The sequence below is a fragment of the Suncus etruscus genome, chromosome 9 (assembly GCF_024139225.1).
Source record: "Suncus etruscus isolate mSunEtr1 chromosome 9, mSunEtr1.pri.cur, whole genome shotgun sequence".
NCBI classification, from domain to species: Eukaryota; Metazoa; Chordata; class Mammalia; order Eulipotyphla; family Soricidae; genus Suncus; species Suncus etruscus.
Genome location: NC_064856.1, coordinates 13975190 through 13987686, shown reverse-complemented (window position 1 = coordinate 13987686; position 12497 = coordinate 13975190). Strand labels below are relative to the sequence as shown.

Genomic DNA, 12497 nt, shown 5'->3' with positions numbered 1-12497 from the left:
CCCCATGCTGAGAGTAGCCTTGGAACACTGTCGAGCACTAAGCACTGTTGAGGATGCGCCAAAAGGAGGGGAAGAAAAGTAAAAATAAAATATAGAGTGGAATAGGGGCCAGGCGGTGGCACAAGTGGTAGGGCATTTGCCTTGCAAGCAGCTGACTAAAATGAACTAAGATGGACTGTGGTTCGATCCCCCAGTGTCCCATATGGTCCCCCAAGCCAATAGCAATTTCTGAGCATGTAGCCAGGAGTAACCCCTGAGCATTACTGGGTGTGGCCCAAAATTTAAAAAAAAGTAAGAAAAATATATAGAATGGGATAAGGATGTGGCTCAATGGTAGAGCCCTTGCCTTGTGTGTATAAGGGCCTGATTTCACTATCAAAAATAATTAAATATGGGGCTGGAGCGATAGCACAGCGGCAGGGCATTTGCCTTGCAAGCAGCTGACCCAGGATGAACCTTGGTTTGATCTCCAGGTGTCCCAAATGGTCCCCTAAGCCAGGAGTGATTTCTGAGCTCATAGCCAGGAATTACCCCTGAGTGACACGGGGTGTGGCCCAAAACCCAAAAACAAACAAACATTGGGCCAGAGCAATAGCATAGCAGTAGCGCATTTGCCTTGCATGAGGCCAATCAAGGATGGACCTTGATTCAGTCCCCGATTCCCAGCGTCCCATATGGTTCCCCAAGCCAGGAGTGATTTCTTATCGCATAGCCAGGAGTAACCCCTGAGCATCAGCCAGTGTGGCCCCAAACCAAAAAAAAACAAATAGTCTGGGATAATTTTCTGAGGGCAGAGTCAGGAGTAACCCAAGTGTCACTGTTGTTTTTTTTTAAAAAAAAAAAAGAGGGGCTGAAGAGATAGCACAGAGGTAAGCATTTGCCTTGCATGCAGCTGATTCAAAAAGCCGGTGGTTCAAATCCTGGCATCCTTTATGGTCTCCTGAGCCTGCCAGGAGTGACTTCTGAGTGCTGCCAGGTATGACCCAAAAACTAAAAAAAAAAGAAAAGAGAAGAAAAGAAAAAGAAATGAATATATAAGACGGGGAGGGGCTCCATGGTAAAGCACATGTCTGGCATGCATGAGAACAGGGTTCAATTCCCACCATTGCAAACTAAATAAAATAAAATAGCATCTCCTTCACTCCCAGGGTCTTCCCTGAATATTGGTAGGCACAGTTCAATTCCTAGAACAGCATGGTCTCCCAAGCACAGAGCCAGGGTTAGGCCCAGAGTATCAACAGGAATGATAAAAATAAATAAATAAATAAATAAATAAATAAATAAATAAATAAATAAAACAGTAAAAACCTTGAGGGAACTAAATTCAGTTATATAGAGATAAATTCAATTATATAGAGATATTTAAAATAGACTTCCTAATCAAAGGATTGTCTAAGACAGGGGTGGCAAACAGGATTTTGACCCTCACTCAAAATGGCAAAATGCAATATGTGTTTAATAGATTATTGTTAAAATTAGATGCTTTTGTGTGAGTGTTTGTTTTGGCAGGTCACTTCGTGGTATGGCTCTCTGACTCGCACAGTTTAAAATTTTGGCTCTTTGTGTCGAACTTGTTCGCCACTCCTGGTCTAAGATTTACAAAGACCAAAAAATTGTGGGAACCCCCCAAAAGTTTCAAAAAGAAAAAAAGGCAGAAGACAAGAAAATTGTTTAATGAGAAATAAAGCTGAGGGACCGAAGAGATAGCACAGTGGTGGGGCATTTGCCTTGTCCCTGTTCAATTCCCAGCACCCCATGTGGTGCCCCAGCCTGCCAGGGGCAATTTCTGAGTGCAGAAGCCTGGAGTGACCCCTAAACACCACTGGGTGTGGCCCTAAAACCAATCAATCAATCAAAAAGTAAAGTTTAAAAAAAAGGAAAGAAAGCAAAGACTGGAAAGATAGTATAATGGGTAGAGCTTTTGCTTAGTACAGGGCCAATCTAGGTTTGATACCGGCACCCCCTATAGTCCAGCTCTGCCAGAAGCAAACCAGGAGTGATCTCGGAACATTACAGGATGTGGCCAAAACAAAAGAATAGAAGGAATGTAAATACAAATTAAGTTGATAAAAGGAAGTTCAGTATCATTAGAACTCAGAATAATCAAAGCGTTGGTGAAGATACAGAGCAATAGAGCCTCACTCACTGCAGAGGTCAGATAAGGGGAGTGAAACTCAGCAAGTGCAGCACCTGACCTTGTGATTTAGCTTGTGGGTCAGGAGAATATGCTAAGGCTTGCCAATGCCAGTCCTAGGTTTATACACCAAACAATCCTTTGTACCTATTCAAATTAGGAGACACAAACAAGAGTGTTCAGAACTTGAGGCACTTATCATTACTAAAAACCAAATACAACAAACTCCAGCTAAAAATAGCAAAACACAAACATCTTAAAACTATAACAGTGAACTAAAAGAAATTAATCCTGACAACCTGAGATCATTTCTATAAAGTTACACAACATGCCTAAATACATAGAATTTAAGATGACACGTCATTGGCAAATTATTATTTAAAGAGCAAGGTTAAAATAAACACAAACTAAAAAAATAAATAAATAAACACAAACTATCTCCTTCTGAAGAGGGGTGGGCAGTAGTACGAGATACGAAAGGGACCAGAGGTGACTTCAAGGTTGTTTTTCATCTTCACATTTTAAGTTGTTGGCAGGTTCACAGGTGCACATTGATTACTATGCTTCATATTTTTTATGTTGTTATAATTTTCATGTGTACATATCACAGAGGACATATTGACAATTTTTTTCAAGTGGCTCAAATATTTAAATGTAAATAATGGCACTTTAAATGTCTCAGAAGAGAGGCAGGAGTTAACAGTAAGTAGGGTATTTGCCTTGCACACAGCTGACCCGGGTTCAATCCCTGACATTCCATATGGTCCTCTGAGCCTGCCAGGAGAGTTTCCTGAGTGCAGAGCCAGGAGTACTCCTGAGCACTTTGGGTGTGACCCAAAATCAAAAAGACAAAAAATGGTATCAGAAGAAACCACACACAAAAAATTAAAGTGATGCTAGCATGATATAGGTTTTCCTAAAGATGACAAAAACTAGAGTACTTAAAATAGTGAGAAATTGAGAACTTTTCACCATAAAAAAGTAAAAGTGGGATGGGAGCTAGAGAGAGAGTACTGGAGACAGGTCTCTTGCTTTGCATGCAGCTAACCCAAGTTTGATCCCTGACACTCACAACATCCTCTAAGCCCCCACCAGGAATGCTCCTTGAGCCCAGAGCCAAGAATAAGACTGAGCTGGTGTGGCCCCAAAGCAAAAGAAGCTAAAAGGTAACTCACGAAGAAACTCATGCAATTAATGACAAAAGGCTAGTATCCTTAATCTGAACTACTTCAAATTAATAACAAAAGTCAATCTTTTACAGAAAAATAAACAAAGGACCATAACAGATAGTTCACAGAAAAGAAAATACATATAAATGTGACAGATGTTAAGAGTCGTCTCAGTATCTGAGTAAATAAAAAAAAGACTTTATGAGAATGTCGAAACTCATTTATATGATAGAGAGAGATGAAGGATATGATGACAACCTCTTCTGGTTGCAGTCATTTCTCAACCCTGAGATTACTCGCCTTCATTCCTTGATGGTTTTACTCCCTTTTTTTGGTGAAACAAGATAATTTTTATTGAAACTTACTTAGTAAAATGTGAGGAAAGAGGAAGAAGTGTCACTTCTCCAGAGCAAATATAAACAAGCAAAGAAACATAAATATGTGTTCAAGGGAGAACATGGCCTTGAAGAGCAAACCTACTCCTGCTTTCTAATAAGCTCTTGAACTCTGGTCCTATGATAATTCTTTGATTATAACATATTAATATAGATAATTCATGCAACATCTTAAGCATTTCTTAAGATTCTCTCCATGCTCACTTGGCCCAACATCACCACTAAAATGCCATCACCAAATAATCCTACCAACTCCCTGTCAAAATATCTTCTACTTAGTCAACCCCCTTCTAGTACCCCACATTAAAAATTCTTTAGCCCTGGGCCAAAGTGTAGTACAGCGATAGGGCATTTACTTTGCATGCAGCCAACCCAGGACCAACTCTGGTACAATCCCTGGCATCCCATATGGCCCCCCAAGCCTGCCAGAAGTGATTTCTGAGCACAGAGCCAGGAGGAACCCCTGAGCGCCACTGGATATGACCCCAAAAAACAAACCAACCAAACCAAGTTAACTTTTTAGCTATTCAGAGCATATTACATGAAACCTGACTTCCCTTTGTTTTCTTAAACTCCTCTTCATATCCAACTTAACTTCCTTGTTCCATTTAGGGGTGGGGTACACACCTGATGGTGCTTAGGACTTATTCTTGGCTCTGAGCACAGGGACCCTTCCTGGTGGACTTATTAAATCACATGGGATCAAATACCAAGTTGGCCATGTGCAAGGTCAAGTGCCTACACACTATACCATCTCTCTGGTTGCTTCTTTGTTCCATTTTTGAAATCACCTCCACAAACATTTTTCACTTTTTTGCCTGCTCATGTTTCAGTGAACTCAATAACCCCAAATGTTGATCATTATTGGCCATGCTAATCTATCTGGCACTACTTATACCTAGTATGGAAAAAGTACTCATTGGAAACACTGGACCACAAATCTCAGGCAATCTCTAAATGTAATCATATGTGATGACCACAGTCCATTCACTCTGTCTCATGCCCTAGTGTCTCCTTCTCCCTCCTTCCTAAACTGGTGATTTTGTCTCCTCATTCCTGATGAAAACAATCAGATGAAAACATCCCTAACGGGATATGCCCATTTACTACATCTGCACCCATGTTCTAGGTTCTTCTGGAAGTTTCGATGGAGGGCCGTTTCAGTTACCAGCTGAGACTAGGCATCACCACCACTCCAACCTCTCCCCCCTATGGTCCTGCACAAGATCTCAAGCCCTTTGCTGACCACAGGATGTTGCTCCAGTCTTTCTCTCTCCCATCTTTGCATTGTTATATTTCTCATTTCCTCATCTGTTTCTCAATTAGCTATTTTTCTTGGTTTTGCATTATGCTCCTAAAACCCTGTCTTAAATCCATTCTCTCTTATGTCTATTCCTATTTGACTTCTGGTTCAATATTCCATTGAAATAGCTCTTGTCAAGGTCACTTATGTCCCCCACTGGTCAATTTTTAGTCTTTCTATCATCTCTAGAGCAGAGTTTGAGATAGCCTTTTATTGCCTGTCTGAAGAATATTTTCTCATCTAAGCCTCCAGAACATTGCACTCTGCTTTCCTTCATGAGCTGCTTGATCTTGCTCTCCTTGCTGATCCCATATCTCTGTGACCTCTAAATACTGAAAACCCCAGGATTCAATTCTTGAGCCTCCTCTATTTTCTATCAACACTCACTCCCTTGATGATTTCATTCATTAAAGTTTCTATCTGCAGTCTGAACTTTTCCCTTGAGAACCACACTCATATTTTCATCTGGTCTCCCAGTCCCACCTGGATATTTGGTGAGTGACTTCAACACAACAGGTCCAGGGGGTGGAGTGATTTCTGTGAGCAGAGCCAGGCATAAACCCTGAGCATAACCAGGTGTGGCCTCAAACAAAAACCAAACAAAAGGCCCAACAGCAACACAAACATAACATATGCCCAAAGTTAAACTTCTAATCCCTTCTCCTCTTCTCATAAACTGAATTTCTAAGTTGCTCAAGTCAGAAACCCTAAAGGTGTCTATGATTTCACTCCCTCTCTCACTTTCTTTTTCCCTCTATGATAAATTTTGTCATTTCTGCCTGAGACATATCCAGAATTCATGAAGCTAGAAATAATACAGCAGATAAGGAGCTTGCCTTGCACATGGCTGATGTGGGTTCAATCCTTAGCATCCCATATAGTACCCTAAGCACCGCAAGAAGTGATCCCTGAGCACAGAGCAAGGAGTAAGCCCTAAGCATTGCCAGGTATGGTTCTAAAATAAAAAACGAAAATCCTACTGTTCCTTTAACAGCTTTTATCACAACCCTGGCCTCAGCCTGTCATCTCTCTGCATCTATCCTTGCCTCCTACATTCATTTTCAGCACAAAAACAAGTGTAAAATTACTCAAATACAAAAAGATCTTATCATTTAAACTGCAATCTCCTATCTCAATCAAAAGGCTTCCTTGACATTCAGAATGAAATCTTTTAGTGCTTACAAGCTTAGCTCTGCATGCATCTCCTAAGATTCCATGCTTTTTGTTTTTGTTTTTGGGTCACACCCGGCAGCACTGGGGGTTACTCCTAGCTCTACATCCAGAAATTGTTCCTGGCAGGCTTGGAGGACCATATGGGATGCTGGGATTTGAACCACTGTCCTGCATGCAAGGCAAACGCCTTACCTCCATGCTATCTCTCTAGCCCAAGATTCCATGATTTTGTCTTTTCCTAGCTCTATCCTTGATCTTTTTTTTTCCTTTTTTTTTTGTTTTTTTTTTTTTGTTTGTTTGTTTTTGGGCCACACCCTCAGGGGTTACTCCTGGCTGTCTGCTCAGAAATAGCTCCTGGCAGGCACAGGGACCATATGGGACACCGGGATTTGAACCAACCACCTTTGGTCCTGGATAGGCTACTTGCAAGGCAAATGCCGCTGTGCTATCTCTCCGGGCCCTACCCTTGATCTTTGACATCATCTTCTCCTGTCCCATCATCTCTTCAGTCATCTGGGCTTCTTGCTCTTCCTTAAGGAAGGTTCTTGCCTAGAGAGAATGTTCTCCCAGATTCATACAAGCGTCACCATTTTTTCCTTTTTTAGGATTTTATTTAGTCATTATGAATTACAAAGTTGCTCATAATTGGGTTTCATGCATACAATCCCTTTACCACTGTCCACTTCCCTCCACCAGTTTCCAGTTTCCCTCACTCACCAGCTTGCCTCTATAATAGGCACCTTTTCTTTTTTATTAGGGGAGGGGGGGTGCTACACCTGGCAATGCCCAGAGGTTTCTCCTAGCTCTGAGCTCAGAAATTATTCCTGGAGGTGCTCAGGGAACGCTTTGGAGTGTGAAGAACTGGACACAATCAGTCATGTGCAAGGCAAATAAATACCCTATCTGTTGCACTATCATTCCAGCCCCTAAGAGGCACTTCAAAATAAATTTTTGGCTTACCATACAGTTACTGATAGGGTTTTAGGCACAACACTTCACCTTTCAGCTCCCACTCCTCCTGGTTGACCACTTCCCTCCATCACTGTTGTAGTATTCTCTTTTCTTTTCTTTTTTTTTTTTGGTTTTTGGGCCACACCCGGCAGTGCTCAGGGGTTATTCCAGGCTGTCTGCTCAGAAATAGCTCCTGGCAGGCACGGGGGACCATATGGGACACCGGGATTCGAACCAACCACCTTTGGTCCTGGATCGGCTGCTTGCAAGGCAAACTGCGCTGTGCTATCTCTCCGGGCCCAGTATTCTCTTTTCTGACCTATCTTACCAAGCTGCCCTTTCTTAGTTCTTTCAGTTCTCAGTTCAAATGTCCTTTTTGGGTCAGGGAGACAGCTTAGAGGTCAACAGTGCTCATTACATGTGAGTTACATAGCCAGCACCTCATTTCCCCCACCCTCAGAGGTCCAGTCCTACTGGAGGCCCCTAGAGAACCTGATAATGGCCTTAGTGACCCAAGTCACATATGATGCCATATGTGGCCCTGGTGAGTCCCTGAACCTTTGGGCCCAGGTAATAGCACAATGGGGTCCTGGAATTTCTGCCCCTTCTACCCCTTTGACCTAGTATAGGCAAATGGACTTGAGTTTTCAGAGTACTTTTTAGAGTCAGAGAGATAGTACAGCAGGTAGGGTGCTTGTCTTGCATTTGACTAACTTGGGCTTAATGCCTGGCATCCTAGTCTCCCAACCACTATCAGGAGTTATTCTTGAGTAAGAGCTAAGAGTAACTCCTAAGTACCACTGAGTGTGGCCCCAAAATAAAAACAAAATAAAAGACAAACCCCCAAAATTGAGCTTTTCAGCTCAATCTTTCTTATATACTCTGATCTGCAGTACCCTTTCTGATATTCCCTTTCTCTCTTTTTTTTTTTTTAAGAGATTATTCAGGTTTCTTCTACTTTAAAAAAATTTTTTTATTGTAACACCATGACTTACCAAGTTGTTCATAATACAGTTTTTTCAGGCATTAAATGTTCAAACACCAATCCCACCACCAGTGTGAGATTCTCTTCACTAGTGTCCCCAATTTCCCACCCACCACCATGGCTTTCCCTTTTTCAGGCATAAATTTGCTTCATATTATTTGTTACAACACAAAGGCAAATGGAATTATCAAAACCTAGATCAACAAGAGTCAATTTGAAATAATTTTTTTTTTTTTTTTGGTTTTTGGGCCACACCCGGCTTTGCTCAGGGGCTACTCCTGGCTGTCTGCTCAGAAATTGCTCCTGGCAGGCACCGGGATTCGAACCAACCACCTTTGGTCCTGGACCGGGCTGCTTGCAAGGCAAACACCGCTGTGCTATCTCTCCGGGCCCTGAAATAATTATTATATCTCTTTCTAGTGTTATTAAAGTCAGTGTCTAAGAATTTACAGGGCTGTGGGTGATGCTAGTGTTCTGTGTCACTGTTTAGGCTCACTCAGCTTAGCAGATTTCTATGTAACTTTTCCATCAGATTTCCTGTTATATTACTGGGCTGACATTACTATGAAATTTTGAGGTGTCTATCCAGAATCTATATATCTGGAATAAATTAGATGGCTTGGAAATTTGATGTTAAGTAATGGAGCTGGAGTGTGTAGGATGTGGTATTGGGCTGCTCTAGTTTCAGGGGAATCTGCCCTCCCCCCCTTTCTGAGAGGCCCCAGTACTCTCTGATCTTGTCTAATGATTTTCCTTTTCTTTCTTGCCATAGTATTTTTATTTTTATCTTGTGATTATTTTTCCCACTTTGGGGAGACATTGGGCCTCTCAAGCAGGCATGTGTTTCTGCCCTGTGAGTTATTTCCTCAAACCCGATTTTTGTCACTGCTTAACTCAAAGCACAGAGAAGTGACTCTGACATGGAATAAATGCTAAAAAAATTAATTGAATGAATAAACAGCATATTTATTGGTTAACGTGTATGCAACAGGTATTTTCAAGATTGCTGGCATGAATGTCAACTGAGGTCATCTCTGTGGAGGGCAAATTGGCAATAACCATCAAATTAAAGAAAGCTCATCTCCTTTCAGCTATTGATTCTACTTCTAGCGATCATTCTCATATTAATTCATTAATGTGCAAAACAACACATGGCAAAGCCATTTTACAGATTTTTACCACTGAAAAAACATCCCAAACATCTAATAGCTAAGTATGTAATATGAATTACAACTCACCCACAATGAAATAATTTAGTGGCAAAAAGTTCTTTTTCTTATGTTTTTAGATAAGTTGCTGCTATAGCTAGGTTTTAGAGAAGAAGAAGGGTGACAACACATGTTTAGGCCTAATTTTGATTGAAAAGAGAGAGAGAATGATGCACAAAGAACATCAAGCTACATTTCTGGTCTGTGCCTTGAGTCTCTAAGCAATGCCAGTAACTGGTTCAGTTGCTTATTGAGTGATGGGTGGGGAGTGGCATAAACCCTTCTAGACTTCTTGAGTTTCTGTACCTTATGACTCTCATGTGTTCAAAGAAGAGGAAAGGTTTGTTTGGGTCTGGAGAGATTTCAGGATAATGTTACCAGGAACACTGAGAGTGACAAGGAGCTAGTAAGGGCAGTGAGCTCTGGAGGGTAGAAGGGGCAGGCTGATTTGTCATTATTTATTTTTTCTGTGTGTGTGTGTGTGTGTGTTAACTGTGTACCTTATATATGAGCTTCCCATTCACAAAGAAATAAAATCATTTAACAACCATGGTGGAGGCTAGAATGATAGTAGAGCAGGTAGAGAATTGCTTTCCACACAGTTGACCTGGGTTCTATCCCTAGCATCCCATATGGTCCCCCATCCCTGCTAAGAGTGATTCCTGAATGCAGAGCCAGGAGTAATTCCTGAACACCTTGTATGACCCAAATAAAACCCCAACAAACCAAAAAAAATCCAAAACCGAAACCAAAAACAATGGTGAGGGGAATGCTTTTCACATGCAACTGTGAACAATTATGTGGCTGAAAACATTTTCCCAGTTTTCAATGAAGGAAAAACAAGTCTACAGCACAGGGGGCAACATTAGGGGACCAGCCTCACCAGCAGGTCCACACTGCCCCCCATTTACCGAGGCCCCTTTCCCAACCCTGCCTGCCTCCAGCAATCCCTGCCTTCCATGCTCCTGATCGGAAACAAAACCCCATACTTGCTTGGCTCCTAAAAGAAGGCCACCAGGGGTTTTACTGGGGCCCTGGTTAGTAACTAGTTTCTGGGTTTCTCTCGCTCACAGCCATCAGGGGGGCTGGAGGAGAAGCACAAGGAGCCACCGTGCCCTGTGAGAGACCCAGATGCCCTGGTCTCGAAGCTTCCAGCCCCTTCCCTAGCTGGTACCTGTCAATAATGACGGGGTCAGAGGGCGTCTCATTCCGGTTTCCACAGCTTTTCCGGTCACAGCACCGACTGAAGAAAATATGAGGAGGGAGGAAAGAGGAAGGGAGGGCATGAGAGTGAGAGGTTACAGTATACATGTGTATGTGTGATACAAGCCTGTATGGCATGTGTGTGGTGTGTGTTGGCATGGTATATACCTTCATGGTATATGTATAGTACATATGTGGCACGCATGTGGGATGTGTGGTATTTGTGTAAGCTGTGTGTCATGTGTGTATGCATAAAGTGTTGTGTGCATATGAATCATATATGTGGAGCTCCAGGTAAGAAGCTGATGTGGAACTGTCTCCAGCTGTGACATTCCAGACTGACATTCCCCACCTCCCTCCCCACCCCGGGTCTTTCACAGGGAGCTGTGAATGCTGGAACACTGGCCAAGACACGCTTGTTCTTGTTCGCAAGGCATATGGTCCCGGGGAAGTTCAGAAAGGGGCAGCACTGCCACCAGTCATGTATCTCTCTCTCCCTTTAGCCTTGGAGGAATGTGCTCAGAGGGAAAGCATGTGCTTTGTGAATGGTCACTGTGGACTGGACTGTCGGGGTGCCAGCACCCCAGAAGGCTCCTCCTAGTCACCACTAGGAGGGCACAGGCCACATCAACGTTTTGAGCATTATTCTCCTGCCCTGCCTGAAAAACTGCATCTCCTCCAGGACCCCACCTAGGACAAGCTGGGGTCTAGGTTCCCCCACCCTGTGGCCCAGGAAGCTGCCCTGAGTGTCACCAGGGAGCAGTCAGGTTTCCACTCAGCCTCCCCACTCAGCTCACCCAGCCCCTCTCCCCTGGGCATTGTTAGTTAAGCTTCCAAAAACACTCATAAACAGGCCAGGCTAATGGGGCCTCAAGGACCCTCTCCCGCTGCCAGCTCTGTGCCCTGGGGCCTCCCACCTCCCCCCCACTCCCTGCCAGGCTCCCCTAGGACACAAGAGGGAGGGAAGGTGGCGGCAGTCCTCAGCAACCTCTGGGCCAAGGGGCAGAGTATGGGTGACCCTGCCGGCCTCACCTGCACATGATCTCGTGAGTGAGCAGCACTCGGCACATTTCGGGGTTCTTGTCCTGCCCCTCGTAGATGATGGCCTGAGGGAGGGACAGTGGGCTCCTCTCAAGTCCTACCCCCACCCCAGAGAGAGAAGGGCATCTGGGGACACAGGAGTGCAATGAAGGAGCTGGAGGGCTGGCAAACCCAAACAGAGACCACCTCCAGGGAGAAAGAGTGACACAAGGTTGCCAGGGGCAACAAGGCTTGTCCAGGGGCAGCCTTGCAGGGACCAAGGCCAGCTGACTCAGTGGGTAGAAACTGTTCTAAGGACACTGTACCCTACCCTCACGAGCCTCTGTCTCCTGCTCACTAACCTGGTCTAAGCTTTTGCTGCCAATGAATTAACTTTTCCCAGGCTGAAGCAAATGCTCCACCTCTGCCCCCCCACCCTGCCCAGAAGCCCAGAAGGAGCACCCCAAACTGTAACCAAGGCCTACTGGTTTGTAACCCCATTAGTGGCCCCCTCCTGGGCTCCTTTAACTCCACACTTGTCTCCCCACAATCCCACGGTGCCACTGCCTGGCTGGCCAGGGTAACCACATTGACCACAGACCTAGAAAGGAGCCACTTCCCCACCCCACCCCCATCCCCACCAGAGTTGTGGGGATCCTGTGGCTGCCTGCAAAATGTGTGAGCTGGGGCCCCTCCTTTCCAGCAGGGTCCCCACACTTGGGGGTTCTACCTCAGCATAATTCATCAGGGTTTACTCTGGTTCCAAATTGCCTAGGGTGGGGCCAGAGTAATAGCACAGTGGGTAGGGCATTTCCTTGCATTGCTATTGACCCAGGTTCGAAGCCAGCATCCCATATGTCCCCAGAACCTGCCAGAAGTAATTTCTGAGTGCAGAGCCAGGAGTAATCCATGAGCACTACCAGGTGTGACCCCCCAAACCAAAACCAAATAAACAC

At 44.1% G+C, this 12497-nt stretch overlaps 1 protein-coding gene across 4 annotated transcripts in view; it reads right to left on the bottom strand.

The window, feature by feature from the left end:
* Positions 1-12497, bottom strand: part of EBF4 (EBF family member 4) — an 81209-nt gene that overhangs the window by 52685 nt on the left and 16027 nt on the right. For all 4 annotated transcript variants that reach the window (XR_007498882.1, XR_007498883.1, XM_049779206.1 and 1 more), the window contains 2 exons: positions 11554-11627; positions 10493-10561 (listed from right to left, as the gene is read on the bottom strand). Coding sequence is in view for 2 of the 4 variants with exons in the window: in XM_049779206.1 (XP_049635163.1) it covers positions 10493-10561; positions 11554-11627 (143 nt within the window). In the remaining 2 variants the exon portion in view is untranslated. The remainder of the gene's footprint in view (positions 1-10492; positions 10562-11553; positions 11628-12497) is intronic.